We start from the raw sequence: 19,950 nt of genomic DNA on the forward strand, positions 1-19,950 counted from the left end.
TGATCCAACCATCCCTCTACCACCAATATTACCCACTAAACTATGTCCCTAAGCACCAGGTCCAACCTTTCCTTAAACACCCCCAGGGACGGTGACTCCACCACCTCCTTGGGCAACCTGCTCCAATGTCTGAACACTCTTTCTGAGAAGAAATATCTCCTCTCCTAATTTCCAACCTAAACCTTTCCTGGAACAACTTGCTCTCCTTACAGAGGCTGCCTATGCAGTCTTCCCACTGCCAAAAAATTTGCCAGCAATGCTCAATACAAAGTTGCCTTTGATAGCAAAATGATTTCCTGAACAGGAATACATTCCAAATGTTCTGTCTAAGGCAATTATGTTTAGGAGATACTGTAAAATACTGTAATAGGAAAATCAGAAATTCAGTAATTTAATTTTCATTTAAAAATAAGCAGATAGGTTATTCCCTGATAAGCTACTATGTAACCAATACCTTTAAATGCATATCCTGTTGAAATCAAATGTGTTCTCCCCGAACCAAAAACTATACCCAGTATCCAGCTGCAGATTTTACAAATAGTAACATCATACAAATTTAACATGCTTTTTATACTATATATTTTTTTGTTATTATGTTAGAATATCGCTCCATTTCTGTCTGTTGAGATTGGGAAAGAGAAATGTTGTCCATTGTGCACAGGTGAAATATTTTATAAAAAGTCAAGGGAATCTGAGACCTGGTTAAGAGTATTTTTCTTGCTGAATTGGGGCATATGAATTTCAAATAGCCCTATTTTTATGTGCAAGCTGTGGTATGACTTTATCTTTGCTTCCACCTGGCCTCTGTCCTTCTAGCTTCCTTCCTTTAGAGGCTGCTAAGGTATGTGTCCTCATCAGCCTCCCCTGGTTGAGACTTGAAACCACATCATTCCCAAACATCTTTAACTTTTCAAATAATTTAAAACATGGGGTGATATTTAAATGTTCTTGCAAGTTGAATGCTTTCATTGCCTAAGCTGAGTGAAATGTAAACAATAAAGCAGCAGAGGGTGAAAATTAAATTGACATACTGCACTTCCAGTGAATGAGGTATGGATATCCATCTTTTATTCTTAGCACTTTTAAATTTACAGTTCCCTTTAAAGGTTCAAATTTTAAGTTAAAGTCCATTGCCGTTTGCTGATTAGTCTTTTCTGTATTTATGTAAAAAATTTATAGACCTGAATATGAAATCATGTTTTCTCTCTTTTTTCTCTTGCTTCCTCTTTCAGGAACTTGAATTTCAGGATTTGACGGCAGTATTACACTGTATTCACTCCTTTATAGCAGCAAAAGTGGCATCTGTGGATCCAGTATTCATAGACAGCCAGAGCATTGCAAGAAAATATATGTACAGTAACTGATATAAGATTATATGTTGTGATTATGGAAAATAAATTATTTTCTTAAAGAAAGTAGTTATTTCATGCACAATATTGCAACTTTGTGATTTTCTAAGAAGTCTGTAGTTGTGTTATCTGTAATGTTAACAGTTTTCACAATCTGTTCAATATTTTGAATCTATGAGTTAAAAAATATTAAGTCAAACTGAATCAGTTTGTTGTCTTCAGCATTAATGTAAAATTCTGAGCAAATTCAATAACATTTGTGGTGTCATTTTGATTTCTGTTCTCATGGTCATACATATCCCCCATATCAGATAAAAACATGGACTAACGTTTGAAAAGTGTGTGTCCAAAGATTGGCCTCTTAAGTGCATTTTGAAAATTGCTGCAGCCCTCACTGTAGAAAAAAATAAACAACAACAACAAAAAAACTAATTATTCTAGAAAACTGCAATAAGAATTGATTTTTCATCTTGCTTTGGTATGTTTGAAAACTATAATTCGTTGGTCCAGTTCTTTGGAGGCCTGAGAGTTAGCTGGGGCAAAACACAATGTACTCTATATGAGACTGAGGAGAAGGCATAAGCACGCATTTGAAATAACTATAAGCACCGACCTGTAGGGTTTTCTTATATATTATTGAAGTTTCCATGAATCAGTCATCTAATCATTCATAGATTACCTTGACATTAGCCTCAGATGTGATGCTGTGCAGACATTCTTCAGTGACTTCTTTGCTTGGCAGAGGATGTTGTCAGTATGGTGATAGCTGGACATAAAGATTTTTCTAGCCCACTTAACTTTTTATTTTACTTCACCTCTAACCCTGATTTACACACATGCTTAAATAGAAATGAAAAGAGTTTCTCCTTGCTAAGAAAATAATGCAGGTCTACTTTTAGCATATCCCTAACATTCCTTTTGAAATCACTTTTTTACTTGCACAGCTACTGAAAACATCCTGATACTGAAAAATTATAAAAGGAAGACATTTTAATCTTAGTGGTAAGTAATACCAAGTATTCCAGGCTTCTGTAATAGAAGTCTCATTTGTTCTTAAGTGCAGTTTTGAGTCAATATCAGGCAATATCTTTGTGTGTGTGTTTTTTTTTTTGTTTGTTTGTTTATTTTGTTTTGCTTTGTTTTGTTTTTCCCTGAGAAATTAAAAAAAAAAAAAGGCACACAGTCAAGAAATGAAGCAAGAAGAATATCCTAAATATATACAATGAGTATGGATCAACATAATCAAAGCCCTGTCTATATTTTAGGAGCACAAGAAAATGTCTTGATAAAGTAAAAGCCTAAAACCACTGTATGCTAAGAAAAGAAGGTATGTACCTTTAAAAGAGCTCAGATAAGGAGTCTTTACATAGCTTCAGTGCTCAAATTTAGTCAGAGAGGTTCCTCCTCTATCATAAGGCAGGTAGAGCAGATTGCAGTGGGCCTTAGGCACCTACTTTAAAGGGATGCTTATCTGTCCACTTAAACCTCATGCACAAATAAAGTGTCTAAAGTAGGTGATTTGATCCTACCATAACGATTGCCTACTGCAAAGTGGTATCTTGAGAGAAATTAATTTCAATGTTAGGGATGCTGGTAGCAATTCTAGTGCTGTTTACAGATCTAATGTTTGCAAGGAGGCATAATAGAAGAGCTAACTACTGTCAAAACACTATGTAGCAAAACTGAGAAATATTTTTATTGACTGTAAATACGTACTTATAACCATTATGATATTTTAAACAAATAGCATCCAAATTTTATATTACTTTTTTTTTTCAAAGATGTATTTCTCAAACATGCTTTTATTGAAAATATTTCATATAACTTTCAGCTTTCCTTTTACTTTTCAGCTTTTTGTGTTTACTGAGATTTTAACATTCACAAATGATAGCTTATGATAGATACATGATATGATAGATACAATGATAGATACAGTCAATTCTCAGTTATTGGCATAAACAGTTATAGATGGCAGAGTGAATGATGGAATGATGGAATTCTTCCTCTGTTTTACTGCTATTTCCTTATATGCAAAGTTCAGCACTAGGAAAAAAAAAAAAAAAAAAAAAAGGAATACATCTCCAAATACTGTAATTAAAACCTTAAAAGAATTTAAGTTAAATTTATTAAATAATCTTTCATTCTTTCATTTCTCCTAAGAAGTTCCTAAATTTCATCCTAAGATGGAACAAGTCAATATCAAACTAATTGCAAATACAAGATGCAGTTAGGACTATATTCATGAATTTTAATAATATTAACATTAGAGGTCAATACAATAAACTTTCTGGTAAAGAACAATTTCTTGGAACTATAAGGATGCCTCTAGTATTTCATTTTGACAATTTATTCCCATGCCCCTTCCACTTGGAGGTTGCTGATTATTCTCAATAACATACGTTTGCTTGCAAATTATTTCTCAATTTCTCATTTCAAAATTTCTGATTGTCTGTTATATTTTTCAAAACAATTCTATTTATTTCCCTGTTAAGGATTTGTCTTTGTCCATCAGAATCCTGCATTTATTTTCCTTAGAACAGTTTTGTAAAATAATTAATTAATTTTCTTACTTTCTTACAAGTAACTTTCTTACTTGTTTGGGGGAATTCCTGACCTACCATTTTTGCAAGATAGGATTTTTCTTCTGATATGTGCAAATCAATCCCTAGAAAGATAAGAGAAAAAGTTCTTAGCAATTCACCACTTGAACTTTAGGGCTGTATTTTAGAAATAATTCTCCAAAGATGTTTTTAAAGAGACACTTGAAATTTCTTGTTAGCTCATTCTCTTTTTCCTTCCTTTCGCATTCTGCAACAATCCCAAAACAGAGACTAAAGGCCAGCCTTCAGAGGAAGTTGGCAGAGCCTGGGAAAAGCTAACGCAGAGCTTGTTACTCAGCTGTGATATGGATTTTATAGGACTTCCCCAGGATCTTGTATTTCTTTGTAGTTCTCTTAACAGGGCAACATACATGTATGTCATATGGGAAAATGTTAGACTACCAATTTGTTTGGTGTCTTATGTTTATTTGTTACATTTTTTTAATGTCAGTAAAATATATTGTTTTTTCATCACCTTCACCGTGTATGTAATATAGCATGCCAGGTATCATCACTATTGTCACTACTTTTCAGCTTGCTGAAGACCCCAAAACAGTAGGATCCCCAAATGGTAAATAGATCTACTGGTGGCTAGGTAACCTCTACAGTCATCCCAAAAGACTCAATCACTGAAGCAGAGGACAATTGTTTTGTGGTATCTGGGCAGCTGGAATGTCAAATTTGCTTAATAATCAAAACTGAAAACAAAATTTAATATACTTTCTTATGTGCTTGTGATATATTAAGCTTTAGTTTTGCTACCTCATTATTCATTTGTGTACAGTTTCATCTTGTTTTTTTCCAGTGATCAAAGTGATACCAGAGTGATCAAAGTGATACCAGAGTTGAGTAAGGAGTAGGAGGAGAAAGGCATTTGCTACAGCAAAGCTCTAAACAGAAGGCCAACTAAGGACACACAGAAAGGTTAGAAAATTGTGCAGCATCACAAAATCAAGATAGCCACTCATGATTAGAAATGTAGTAAAACCAAGGTATTTTCTATATGTCCTGGTTATGTCTTTAATTTAAGCTCAAAACTTCAAACAGCTAAATATGACTCCACTTGGAAACACAATATTGAGTTGTTACTCACTTGAACATGATATATGACTTGTGCCATGGATTTAATGTCAGTGATATGTATTCTAACTAAGGAGTGCTATGGGAACTGGACTTGGGAACTGGGCTTGAACTGTACTGTAGGTTTATTAAAATAACTCCTGGCATTCTTTGATCAACGTTAATTGAAATCTGCAGAAAAGTTCTGTGCACAGTCATGAGCTGAGTGAGCTAAGGTCTGTTCTCAGTAAATGTCTTGGTTGTGCTACCCTGTTTAAAACAAGGGAGACTTTAATAGAGGTGCTGTGTTCAGACCATGCCTGATGGCCTCAGGGATGGAAAATGAGCCCTGACAATTTTAGTCATAAATTTAGATGTTGCTATAGATTCACACTGACTTCAGTTGAGGCAGGGCCTCACCCAGTGCATTTCACCTATATTATTTATATTTATTTGTTGCAGGAAGAATGGCCGAAAATACGACAGACACTAGTATGGTCAGATCATGCTCCCTTTTATTACCCGAATAGCCTGACTTTTATAGCAAACTTAACAGGGGCGGATAGTGTCTTACACAAGATTATTGGTCAAAAGCATTCAGACAAACAACTGCAAGAAAATAACCCCACCTGCAAGAAAACAACCCCCTTGTGATTAGCAGTCACATAGATCCCGTCCTTGAAGCCAGCTTCTGGCAACAATATTTTTCTAAATTCCTCAACTAGGCGATGTGGGAACACTGTCATGGGAACTTCTCATAGTCATCCTGGTAGCCTGGTTTGCTCAGCTGCAGCAAGTCATGGGATCTTTGCTGGTTCAAAAGTCCCTCAACATTTATTTTTGATCATAGATGTAAAGCATAGAATTACAATATTGAAACTGTGCTGATCCAGCCAAAGCTTAAGTTCTGGATATATGACCTAAATTCTTTTCACACTAGGATCTTTAAAAAAATTGAAAGTATTTCAGAGTAATAGCCACTCTTGTGCCAGTAAGCTTGAAGCATAAACAAGATTTTCTTTTATTTTATTATTTAGGGGTGGGTGGGAGAGGATAGACTCTGACAGATGTTGCAATTGTAAATCTAACACCTGTTTTCTTTCTGAACTACATTCATTCATAGGTAACTTCCAACAAGGCATGCTTTTCCACAAAACCTTTAATATATAGTCTGATCTTTGTAGTGGCATAAGCATTATTTACAAATGCCTGAAGTTCTTTTTAAGTAGATTTCCATAAATGCTTCTATTGTTGGCATTTTGCAACACCTCCCTACCCACCTGAATATCACCTCTACTGCTATTGCATCAAAGTGCATCAAAGACAATGGACATTCAGAAGGAATCCCTTTCCTCCATGCCTACGTGAGAGGTCAAGAGAAGACAGTGGTGATTTCTGTCCCTCTTTCCAATGTATAGGAAGTGGATCAAAGCACTACAAAAATGGAGGCAGGGGAAGGATGGACAGACTGTGCAGTCTTAAATTGACACCTTTACATAAACATACAAGTTGAAAGTATCTATCACTCTTGACATTTCGTAGAGAAATTCTTTCATGTAGTCCTCTTACTTTAAGTTGATTGCCATTGAGTTATAGCTGCTGAATAGGGAGCTATTTCAAAGAAAATAATGTAAAATATATCATGTAATCATCTATTTAATTTTTTAATGTATGCTTCAAGGATGTTTGCATACTTTTTTTGTTAAAGAGTGTAGAGAAGAGATTATCTGATGTGAAGTAAAAGACCTTGTAAATTTATTAGAAAGCACAAAAGGGATTTATATTGCATGCAAGATGAAATTGAAGATGTATTTTAATCTGGTTCAGCCAGAAGAACTCTACAAGTAAAATCTTTTCATTAAATTTGAAGATATTAAGTCCTATGGACTGGAGCCGAAATCCACTACTGTTGATGAACAGACTCCAAGTGACTTACATAGGACTTAAGCTGAAAAAGAGAAAAAGATAAACAATTTTAAATTATACAGGCAGGGAGAAAACCTGTTTTCTTTTCTAATATTGCCTTGGTGCACAGCTGCTTTCATTGTCAGTACACGGGTGTATTCCTGCAGGGAAAAACAAAACAAAACAAAACAAAACAAAACAAAACAAAACAACAGCAAAAAACCCCTGACTTTTCAGTGAAAAATCAAACCCAGACTACTTGGACAGAAAACTATAATATTTTATTTGGAAAGGCTGCTATGATGCCCTATAGGAACTACAGTTATGCAGGTGTTCATACCTCCAGTCTAGATGCATCACAGACCTTTTTTCTTTTTTTTTTCCTCTGGAAAAAAGCATGATATATTGTGTAAGTGTCACTACATTGGGAATTGAGAGTGGCAGAAGGGTCTAAGCTACACAGGAAAGTAGGCTGCACAAGAGCCTTCTGGTCGTGTAAACACTGAAGTGCTAATTTCTAGGGAGAGCGTTGCTCTTTCTTTTTATTTTGTTTTTCACAAAGTCAAAAGCTTTTAATTTTGAGTAGGTGAGTGGGGGCTGGAGAGAAATTATGTTAGAGAGGGTTTTGTTGCTGTTATTGTTGTTTGGTTTGGTTTTAATACAGAATTTATTTCTTTACTTTAATGCTGAAATCATCTTTTTTACTAGAAATAAGACATATTTACAAGAACAATTAACTGAAAATATATTTAATGTTCATGTATTTAATATTTTTATTACTGTTAGAGCTGTTAGAGTACTTTATTCTTTCTTTCTGTAACACTAACTTGATCATGACTGTCATAGTCGTGACAGTCTGACATAGTCTGTAGGATTGCCAGAATAGGAAAAAGGGAAAGGAAGTTAAATGTGAGGAGGATTTTATTTTTTCTTTCCTAGTTAAAAGTTATTATTGGAACATTATTTCTGTTATATTTCTAGGTTAGGAAGCTGCCAGGTTTTTACATGTCCTCAAATTTTCAACTATGATAGAAATATGATACATGCTTATTAATGAATTCATGTAGAAATTAGTTGTCCAGTCTCTGTTAGTTAGCTTTCTCAACTCATAATAAGTGAAAAGACACTGGCAGTTGAGGAGTGTGCTTTAATCCCACCTGTTATAGGTGCCTAAAACCAGTGGACTGAATCATGTTCTGAGAAGATACTCATCCTTCTCCATTGACTGTCCTACTTCTCCATTGACTGTCCTACACTAAACAATGTTGGCAGATTATGAAAATAAAGTAGAACAATCCTGGAATGAACAGAGTATAAACCAGTTTGTCATCCCCTTAAACAAGTATGGGGCGAGGGTGAGGAAAGAGAGAAAAAACTCAGCCTACTTTTTCAGCCAGCAGTTACTACCTAGTGCTTAGTAGAAAATATTTCTAAAATGAGGCAGTAGAAATTGTATTAATTTGTAGACTGGTTCTATGTCTCAGGGGATACACTGACTCTTATAACATCAAGCTACTCATAACAAAAATATTAGAGACCTTTTACTGTGTCTTTAAGCAGTTTGTTCAATTAAAATTCAGAGCTGAGCTAAACTACAGCCCTTTAGTACACCCTAAAACATCCATAAGCAGAGTACATAATCAGCTCGCTCTTTTCTTATTGCACAGAAGCTGGACAAATATTCCCCAGCTGATTTAATATGAATATGTAATTGGCTTTAGGGATAAAACTTTCCCTGTGTTTTAGAGCATAAATCCTTTACTGAACCAATGTGTTTAGTTAGATTATTTTGCTGTTGGATAAAACAGGAAGAAAAAAAAATGTTTCTTAAATGTTTCATACCAAGATGAGACTTTGGGAAATTCTATGGTTTGCATTTGCCTTGTGTTCTAGCTTTATTCAGTACTGCAGAGAAGAGTTTTTGTAGTAAAGGTTGTGGTTTTTTTCCACCTGTCTGCTACTAAAAACATACTGGTTACCACCAAAGCCCTAGCACTTGCCTGCTTGCTTAGTATTCTGTATGTACTTGTAAATATATGCAGTCAGAGAGAAGTAGGAAACATTAAAGAGCTGCAGGGTTGAAGCCCTGCAGTATCAGAACCACTTCTGGGCTTTAGTTCTTCCTGGAAGCCAATGGTGTTTTTATCATCATTTTTAGAATTATCACAGATGTATTTCTCCCCATCACCAGAATATTCATAGCAGGATGAGAGGATAAGGAATTAAATTCAAAACTAAAGTTCTACTTCTTTTGCCCTTCACCTTTCTTTGGATCAAAGCACTGTGGAGTTTCAAATGTTTATATATATATATATATATGTATATATATGTATATATATACTACTGTATACTGTAGGTGAGAATACTATCATTCTGTGCCATGAGAATACCTCATTCTGTGCCATGAACTGAGCCAAATTCTGAGTTTGTGGTCATTTGTACAACTTGTACTGAATTAACTTCTTACCAGTTCTGCTATTTAGCTGCCTGTCACTTCATTTTGCATTTTAAATTTTTCATTTTAAAGAGATCTCAAAAAACTCTTAAATGTGGTAGGTTTTTTTTATTATTACAATAATTTTGATTGTAATAATTTCCTATAAAATATATACCAAATCATTCTAATGTTTTCTGTTGCCACATTAACCATTTCTATTCTCTGAACTCTCAATATTTTTTTGCATTTCATTTTACTTTCTTAATACATTTCTCAAACACCCTTTTTATATCCTGTAGAAAAAGTTCTGCAATAAGTCATAAAACAACCCTGTAATCTTTAGTTTTTGAATGTTCATATAAAAATGGTGTATACAAAGCTTTTCTCTTCCTTTTATGGACATTTTCCTTTTATGAGTCTTTTTTTTAAATATTCTTTCATGTTTTTATTTTTTTTATTACCCTTGGAAAATCTTGCACCATACTCCTTTCTTGTCTGGTGGATTCTAGACATGGTAGTACCATACATCTTTTCCTGTGCTAAGTAGCATGCATTCCTCAACAATAGGTGCATTTTCATCAGTATTATATACATTTACGTGTCTTCTTAAGATTTTACTTAATCTAGCTAAGAAGCATATAGGTTTCCCCTTTCTCTATCTAAATAGATTTGCCAGCCATCAAGTGGTTCCTTGCAGTCAGAATTAGTTCGCTCTCTTGCCTTCAGAGGAATTGTTCTCCTAGCTTGACATGACTGATATTTTTTTTCCTAATAATACAAGCAAGCAGACAAGGTACAGGTGTTTTTTTGTTTGTTTATTTTGTTTGTTTGCTTGTTTTGTTGTTTTGTGGTTGTTGTTTGTTTTTGTTTTTAATAATCACAGTATTTTTTCTCCCATCAACAGCTGTACAAATTTTCTGATACTGCTTGCAAAAGTGTGTTGGCTGAAAGTGTATGTATGTTAAACTTTGTGTAATAACGGGCCATGTTTTTCCTTAATGCTATTCAGCTGCTTCAATTTTGTTGGTGCATTTTAATCTGCAATATACATTGTCCTTTGATTTATCACAGCAGTTCATTTTTTTTTTATTTTTTTTTTAATTTTTCTGAAGAGTATATGTTGTGTTCATTTGTCACAGGTCTTTCCAAAATCAATCTTTATTCTTTTATAGTTGCATTCCGATCTCTTGTCCTGAAAAAATATTCAACAGCCTGAAAAAAAAAAAACTTGTAGTTGTTCTAAAACAACTTTTTTTTTTTTTAATGGTATTTTTGTTTATCTTCATTTTTGGTTTGCTGATAAAAAGATAAGAAATAAAATTCATATTTTGATTTTTTTAATGGTATGCTCCATCCTTCTCTTCATTTACCTACATTCCTTATTGATTTCCAAAGCAAAACCAGCATTTTTTAGAAGATAAATTGGACCAGTTCTTTGGCATGAAAACATCTGCTCCAAATGAAAATGCCTGGAATTCAAACTGTATGGAAAGGAAAAAAAAAAAAAAAAAAGGTTTAAAAAAAAAGGTCAGTCGTTCATTATTCTATTCCATCTCAGACTTAAAATTGCCAGGAGTGTGTGCAGAGGTACTTTAATGAGTTTGAACTCCAAGTAAAAATTAAAGTGGGGGAATGGGTGTTTCATCAAGTATTGCAAATACAAGGAACATTTGTCTAGCATAATGAAGACAAAATGTCCCAATATTCTACATATAATGGTTTCATTACCTTAAAATCTTATCCAAAGTAAAAGAACTACCATTTTGGGTTCAACTAAGATTTCCCAAACCTGGAAAAGCCAGCAACCTGAATTAAATACATATGAAAGAGTTATCCAAGCTGATGCAGCTCTTCAAAAAAAAAAAAAAAAGAAAAGTAGGCCTCTTCTTGTTTTAAAGTACTGTATGCAAGATCATAAAAAGCCTAATTCATTCACTGTGTGCTATTTGCAGACTGCCTGTAGGATTTCCCAACAGGCAGCAACCTCTAACTAACAAAAACCAAGGAGGTGATATTTTGAAAATACTCACAAAAAGGATAAATAGCTAGGAACCAGAGCAAGACAAAGACAAAACTGTAGTGCCTTTATGAGCCATAGTTTGTGACATTGGAGACCAGGCTATGAAACATCCACAGGGGTTCATTCAGAGACAGCTTGGAAGCCAGCAATCCTAACCAGCTCCCCCTTTGCTATTAATGGATCCTGCAGTGGGAAAAAAAAAAAAAAAAAAAAAAAAAAAAAAAAGCCTTTCTATTCAGATGTGATTATTTAGATCCTGCCCCCCCCCCCCCCCCCCCCCCCCATGGGCCTAATAATTAAAATTGCTGAATACTCAGCCATCTACTCAGACTCACTTTGAATTCCTAGACCTTTGCAGTTGTTTACTGAATGTGTTTCACTCGATATCTGCAATGAGCTGGGAATATGCTTCCAGATGATTGCCATGCCTCAGCTGATGAGTGGAAGTCATTAAGGTGTAATAGGCTGTTTACTTATGGTTATTTATCTGTGAATGTATCCTGTGACTTTTGGGGTCAAATAGATTAGCCCCACTAGACGTGTGCTTCACTGGTGGATTTGAAACAAATTAAGAATATAGAAATATAGAATATAGAAAATTTTCTGCAAAATATTCTTAGCGTGACAAGAACAAATATACATAGATATATCTACAAATATTACAAGCAGAAGAAGAAAATAAGCACATATGATGCACTTGAAAATTCTACTGTATTGAAAATTCATCCCTTTTTTTCCTAACTTCTAATTTCTAATCATATCAAATTAGATCATATTTTGTACTCATTGCAACATATTTATACAGAGTAGGAAAGACAGCCTTTAAACTGTAATGCTGTAACTTTTTCAAATATGAGAGGTCATTTGGTGCATCTGACTACCAGTTGCATCACTATTTAATGCTTATTTTTTTAAATGCTTCTTTCTTTTCCATCCATATGCAGAATAATCACCACTCTTAGTCCTAGAGGCCCTGCATCCTACAAATACACTCTGCCACATTAGAAAGCAAAGGTTCACCATTTCTTATAAACATATTTTGTCTCAGATTTTTGTTTGAGAGTAAAGGAAAGTTTTATGTTCAGACCAAGAAGAAAAATACTTTCTTTGCTTGAACCAAAAATGAAACAAAACAGGGCAAACATTCTGAAAGCATTCCATCAGCAAGGTGTTAGCAAGCAAGTGTGGTCTCAGCTCCAGTTTTCTACACACACAGAGACATTTCACTGCCCAGCAATAAAATGTGTTCAGCAGACTGCTAGGTCCCTTGTTCTCTGTCATAAAATGAATCACTTCAGTAAATACTGGTCTGCTGAAACTCAGTGAGGAATAGGAAACTTGGTGTCGCTGTAATAGCTCTAAAGGGCAAATTCAATTGTCCCTGCACAAATGCAAGTAGTGGAAGGCTGAGCTTGGGCTGAACAGAAAATGATTTGATTAACAGATCATTTGAAGTGGAAAAGGCACAGTGACTTATTCAGTGATTTGTGTACACAGACAAGATTGCCAAGGGGCAGAAATATTGGTGGCAATGGAAGTGTTACAATAAAGCACAGACTTTCTGCAGGAGAGACCCTGTGTCTGATACGTTTTTCTATAGCATCTCATTCCTAAACATATTCAGCAAAGCTTAGAATTTGTCAAAAACGCATTACAGTCTTCCTGGAGTGCAAGACAAAGAAAGCAATGGAAACCAGGAATTGTATTTAAATCTCTGAAACAAATGTATGTTTCTCAACTGTTAGAAGGAAAAGGGGAAACAACCTTGAAAGGGAAAAGTGGACAGCAGAGACTGGAATCCAGCACATGGGAAATTCTAAACCCATCAGTTTTCCTCTTAGCTGCCATGCTTCATCTCTGAGAACAGGCCCTGGATTTTAAAGATGTTTCCAAGTTCTTCTGTTTCAATAACGGCACAGGTTTCAAGGAGAAAGGCATGGAGAAATGTCTTCTTCTCATTACAATTTCTAGCACTGCAGATGACAGCAATTAATTCACTGTCAGGATGTACTTTAAGTGAGAGATGTCCAGTTCTCCTCTTTGTGTTCGCTAATTGTCTTGCTTTGGTATTATTCCACAATTTGAGCTATGCTTCCGCAGCTTGGTTATCACTGTTATGACTGCACACACAAGTTTTCTCCACATTGAAAATGGTGTCTAATCATGCAGAGGAGTTAAAAAATTATGGAGTATCTTGGACTAATTCACTGCCTAAAATTTGTAGTTTTCTCTTGTCAAAAGTGTTCAAGCAAAAATAGACTACTTTGATATTTACCGCGACAGACAAGTGTATTTCATCTAGAAAGACTTGCTATTTAGTTTCAAACATTGAATATTTGTGCTCTTTTGTGTGTGCATGTGTGTGTGAAAACAATATCCATGATACAACATGTAATTACAGACAAAAAGACAAAATTTAAGTAAAACCTTCGGGTAAATAGGATAACTGCATTTGCAAGGCACTTTTCTGTAGACCACAAAGCTTCACGAAAGCATACATAAATACTTCTAACCTCCTCTTATACACAGGGTAATATATTTCTGATGAATCACTTTTCTCTGTGCCATAGATGTGTGCAATGTTCATAATAAAGAGCAGGACTCCATAGTCTGCTCCATGAACAGTCAATTAGATCACTGATGCTTAGAAGTCATTTCAAGTATGAATTCAATGGTGGGAAAGAAAATGATATTTGAACTGTAGAAGAACTCTCTTAAATGGAAAAAAAAAAAAAAAAAGGATATGAACAGAAAAAAATGCAAGCTAGTAATCTCTGCTGGAACTGATGCAGCCAGGTACTTGGGAATGTGCTGAGCATGTCCTGAGGAACTGCTAAACTGGCTAGAGTAGGCAGGGTAAGTGATCACAAAAATGTTAAGAGAATTACAGAGTATTTCCTTACATTGCATAAAAAGAAATACTGTTCAACAGCAGATCTATCACAGAAAGTGAAATCTTTTGTGCTTTTTTATGCTTTTTGTTCTAGTGAGAGATATTGCAAGTGCAAGTACTTTCTGTATCTCTTCTTGAAGCATGTAAACATATACCTCATTACTCTGCTACCCAGATTATAATGTCATCCATCCATTTGGGGGGACATTATTAGCATTCACTGAGCAAAATTACGATCTCCAGAGGTCAAATCCCTGATGGTCACTGCAAGTTGTTGTAATATGTTCTAACATGTCCTTTGAATGTGCTTGGTCTGCAGCAGTTCCCCGTTCACTATTCCAATTTCTTCTATTGACTGCAGTTGTTCACCTCTATCAGCATCCTTGATTTTCTGTTAGTGATGGTGGTGTTTAGTTGCAGTTTGTTCTCTCTCTCTCTTTTCTTAATCTGGTGTAGTGCATTCATTCATTTGTTTTATAAACCATTCATTTCTTTTATAAACCAAAAATTACATTCCATTAAACAATTTCTTCAGAATTTCTCATTTCCAGCCTATATTTTGGAGTACTTACATCTCTCAGAGACAGAGGAGTCTAGCCTCATTTAGAGCTTACTGGTAGCCCACTGTATTTGTATACAAAATGTCTTTTATTTTAAAGTTTTCCTTTGACCTGACACCATCCAGTGGTGATATTAATAATTTTTTTATGGTTATGTCAATATATTTATCCCATTACATTAAAAAAATTGGATACTTGTAATACAATTATTAAAAATAAAAATAAAAAAAAAAAAGGAATAAAAATACTTGACTTTAGATACTGAAATCTGTATTTGTCTTTATCACCACTAGAAAAATCAACAAAATGAATGAAATGCTATGCAATGAGATCGGTGGGTTTTTATTTTAATTCAACTTTTGGGGGCATATTTCATATATTAGTATATTATATATAATATTAGAAAATTTATCCAATACTACTCCAGTTTCCACAGAAATATGACTAATGTCTTGGGCTGGTAAAGATAAAATTTTATAAATAACTGATTATTTCAAACTAAGGGGATTTAAAGTTCTCACAATGTTCTCAGGTTTCACTTAGCTGTTAAAAAAATGGAGAAAATACATTATTCTTCGTGAAAGTGGTAAATAAAAGCAAGGGAAAACTAACTGACTTCTTGTGTTTGAGAGAGGTAGTTATTATATCTGTGTCTCTGAAATTTATATTAATAGCGTTCCCGCATGTACTTTTATATCAACATTTGCAGGAGTTTCTATCTCAAGCACTGCAGTAAATTTCTCCACTATGGGTGAAAAACACCATTTGTAACAGAACCAAGTACTACATACAGCGGTGGGAATTTCCTTCCCAGAATGATCAGTGTGAAATATGTGGCCACTGATCCCCCTCTTCCCCATCATGTGATCTTTTTTTGCAAAGTAAAAAGTGATTTCTGTTTCTTGGTGAAAACCTACAAAAACACATTGTGGAAGTGAAATGTAGATTTATTTATTTATTTTTTTTAAATCATGAAATTAATGCTTTTCTACAGTGTGTGGCAACAGTGCTGTCTAGAGTTTGTTCACACTGATCAGAAGCTCATAGTACAGGATAAAAAAAAGTGTTTCTTCAACAGGCTGATAGCTGCTTACTCTTATTCAATGAAAAATGTGTATATTATTTTTAATATCTTCTTTTTTTTCAGCCAAAGAAGAGAAGGAGATATTAATATTTCAGATACTTTATAGGAAATATTTTAAACCATTTCCAGACTCGTGCCTTTGAAAATCAATGGGCATTGTTGGAATTCCCTAAGAATGAAGGGCATCTAAGATTAAATCATCAGTGGTGCCATTAACACTCAGGTTTCCTCACCAGCTGCCATTCATTCTCATTTATAGCCTGTAAATATTTCTTTGTTGAAAAGGAAAAATCATCTTCTCTCCAGAAATTGACATACATTTTAAAATATCAAGTCTATTGAATTCTCTGGCACAGGGGAAAAAAAAAAAAAAAAAAAAATGAAGTGAGCTACACCTGATAATTAGCACAAATTTTTCAGCTTTAAACTCTACACAATATGAATGCAGTTCTTTTTTTTTTTTTTTTAAGAAAAAAAAATAAAAACACAACATTTTAATTAGTATACTCTATTGCAGCCAATAGCCATGTATTATTAAGCATTTCCTGGCAGTCTACTAGATTTGTCCAAAAAAATACACTAAAATGTTCAACACATCATAATAGAGCCAAACCTAATGGATATTAAAATCCTATACAGTCACATAGGGACTGTTTGAATGTCATTGTTCTTGGTCATGTGGCAATTAAATGATTGTTATTTTTTTAATGAGTTTTTGCATATTGCAGATTTCTTTCCAGTTTAGTGGAAGGCTGTGTTGAGGGCCAAAATATTGTGCAACAAAATGATGCAGTAAATATGGTCGCCTCAATAGACTGCATAGGGAACAGCTTATAAGTAACCTCTTAATTGTCAAAGAAAAATTAACAAGATTTTTTCACATTCATAATTTTTCACATCTAAAGTTATATTCATGATGTTTTATGTGTTTTATGTATTTTAGTTAGCAAATTTTAAAAAAAAAATCTGAAATGCAGTATTTTTGTGTATGAAGCTTTGCTTTTTTTCCTTTCCTTTCCTTTTTTTTTTTTTTTTTTTTCTCCAAACTTGCAACATGTGCATGGTTGTAGTAAATAGTGTAAAATTACTGTAATTTTACCTGCTCAGTTCAGGAAGTCAGAAAAGGATTTAAAAGGTAGTAAAGATTAAAAAGGAAGTAATATAAAGGCAGAGTGTATATATTTTACACTTTTAAATATTTTTTTATAATAAGAGGACCTATTATCATATGGTATACTGTAATTCCACTTTCTAGTGATACTCTTGCTATTGTCACAGTGTTGTCTTTACATCTGAATATTAATAGTTTGTATATGTACACACTTTGAAAGTGATTTCTATAATGGAATATGTGCTCCCTGTCACTAAACATCCAACTCAAAAAATATTCACCAATTATTATTTTTTTTATAAATTATGAATGTACAGTGTAAATTAGTAAACCAAATATTGTAGCAATGAAGAGATGAACTTTAAAAATGTAAAAGTGTTTATCTCCAAGAGTGTTATTTTGTATAGATGTTTTTGAATAAATAATTTATTGCTCATTTGTGTTTTTTTTTTTTTTTCTCATTTATAAAATAAATATAAGGGATTTGTTACCAGTTATTTGAGGTTTATATATCATTAGTTATTTGGTGGGCTTCATGAAAAAAGGGGAAAGTTTTCTAATCGGACTTAATTTCACCTTTAATTCAGTAATTCATCATTGGCTTGACCTGATTTCTGCGATAAAGCCTAGGTATGATACATGATTCACCCAAAGTCCTGATCAAGAGAAAGGACATCAGCTTCTTCCAGCCACATAGACCGGTTTTGGCAATAGAAATCAAGGTACGGAGGGAGGGATACATAACAAGGCAGAGTCACATTTTGGCCTTGTTGATAACCTAAAATAAGGAATTAGAAACATTCCCACTTCTCAATGTTTAAATACAGCCAGCTGAGATTTGCTGAGACATAATGACCACAATACATATTATTTGTTTCAGTGAAAGATCAGTGCTGAAATCCTGAATTCAAAGGTGCAACACAGCAAAAAGTCCACAGCCTTCAAATCTTGGCATAATTCATTTGTAACTTGAGATTTCTGTATGCTTGTTCCTTGCTTCACTAACAGATGAAAAATGCAGCATCCTTCCACCTCCAAACAACTGTGCTTGAATTATTCAAAGCAATCTTTGGAAGAAGGGACTTCAGAAACTTTTTTTTTTTTTTCCAAATCTTCTCGTATATCTAGTTTCTACAAAGACATCATCTACATTTACCCCCATAAAGGTAATATTCATATTGTTAACCATGGAATCTTTGATGGGTAGTGGTGGTTAATTGTAGGAGGAAATTCTTCGTAAAGCAAACAACAGCATTTCAAGAGGATAATATATTCTGAATGAATAACAAATCCTAAATTTAAACCTAAAATAAAAAGGATGTGCTTGTAATGGAGCTGAGCATTCTTTCTTTGTTAATGCTAGCACAGCGTGACCAAAAACAACCTACATGTAATTTAAATGTTTCAAAATCACCTCATCTCTTAGTCATTGTATTGAGGTATCCTAGTATTCCTATTCACCCTCTCTGCTACCTTCTGAGAAGAGGCTGCAGACCAGAATACTTGCCTACCTTGTGGCTAACAGTCTGGCACTTCAACTCCAGTGGTCCCTAGAAGAGGGCTTGTTCAGCGTGCCAGGCTTTGAGCAGTGTTGCTGCCAGAAGGCTGCACATTTTTAAGCAACCACTCTGCTTCAGCATGTTCCTGAGCCCTTAGGTGCAATGTCATAGATGCCTTCTTCAACTCAAGAGGTACACTTTTCAGCCTCCTGCTGAGGCACATTTGCTGAGAGTAAGCACAGCTGAAGTTGCATGCTTTTGCAACCCAGCAGGCAGAATACTCATCTGGGGAGGGGTAAGCCTGAGCAATTGTCCCGTATCTAAAGAAATCATCTGTGCTTCACCCAGTGGCTCTGTGATGCAAACTGCAGAGAAATAAGGAAAGTTGCATCATGTGCAGATTATCTTGTATTTTACTGTGACATATTGACATCCTGAACTTTTTCACTTCCCTGTAGTAGTAAATTGTGCTTCTCATGGCAATACATGTATTTGCTTTGCACTAAGTTATATTAACTATTTCATCTGCTTTGTTTTATTTCATGCTTGGAACTACAGAGCTGAATTATTTCCTGCCATACACAGTTCAAAAGAGAAGAAAATTCGTACTAACGAATCACTTTAGAAATTAGGTGCACTCACTTTAAGGAGACAGTTGTACCTCAAAGTTTTGGCCAATGTGGCAAACATGGAGACAAAGTGAAACTTCGGGTGATAAACAAGGTAGAGGTAACATACAGCTGAGAAGAGAAGAGAAGAGGAGAAAGTAGTTGGAGGTTTGAATGGAAAATAGTGAGGAAAAGTAAAGAGTCAGAGCAGTCTGTCACAGGTATGGGAACAGCTGAGCCACCTGAGCAAAATGACTTACACATGGGACAAGTTAACACTGACACATGAAGCAGATTTAAATGGCAGACCACAATATAATTTTAACACCAGAATTGTATTTAAGCATACCAAAAGCCTCATGAGCAACTGGCCTTTGCCAATTCTTATCTGTTTGTTCACTGAGCAAGCTTGTTATTCTTAAAAGCTGTTGGAGTTAACTGATAGAAATACTCTGATAGATGCCAAAACTATTACCGGACATATTTGCTACTAATATTTTTGATGCAGGACTCTTCAAATTTCTTCAAGTGGTCCCGTATAACTAACCCTGGATTGTCCTTGTGCCTGTTCAGCCTTCCAGCGTCTTGGATCCAAATTCTCCAGCCTAATAACTGAGCAAACTATGCAGTTCACTGTATAACGGGAGCCATGAAGCATCGGATCTTGTGGAAAAAGATGAGAGCAGTTTCTTACGCATCTTCCCCCTCTTTAATCATGTGCAATGAATCTACAGGCCCCTGGCATACCCAGGGCTAAAGAAGTGTATTTATATGTACACCTACATAATGCTGTACATACTGGAACATGCATAACTTCATGAATGC

The 19,950-nt window shown here is 34.6% G+C and overlaps 1 protein-coding gene across 7 annotated transcripts in view; it reads left to right on the forward strand.

Moving 5' to 3' along the window:
• SNTG2 (syntrophin gamma 2) overlaps positions 1–11,582 on the forward strand; it is a 292,459-nt gene extending 280,877 nt beyond the window's left edge. For all 7 annotated transcript variants that reach the window (XM_072036394.1, XM_072036393.1, XM_072036392.1 and 4 more), the window contains one exon: positions 1,233–11,582. In XM_072036394.1, coding sequence (XP_071892495.1) covers positions 1,233–1,364 — 132 coding nt within the window. In that variant the 3' untranslated portion in view covers positions 1,365–11,582. The remainder of the gene's footprint in view (positions 1–1,232) is intronic.
• Positions 11,583–19,950: the final 8,368 nt, after the last annotated feature.

The sequence above is a fragment of the Anas platyrhynchos genome, chromosome 3 (genome assembly GCF_047663525.1).
Source record: "Anas platyrhynchos isolate ZD024472 breed Pekin duck chromosome 3, IASCAAS_PekinDuck_T2T, whole genome shotgun sequence".
NCBI classification, from domain to species: Eukaryota; Metazoa; Chordata; class Aves; order Anseriformes; family Anatidae; genus Anas; species Anas platyrhynchos.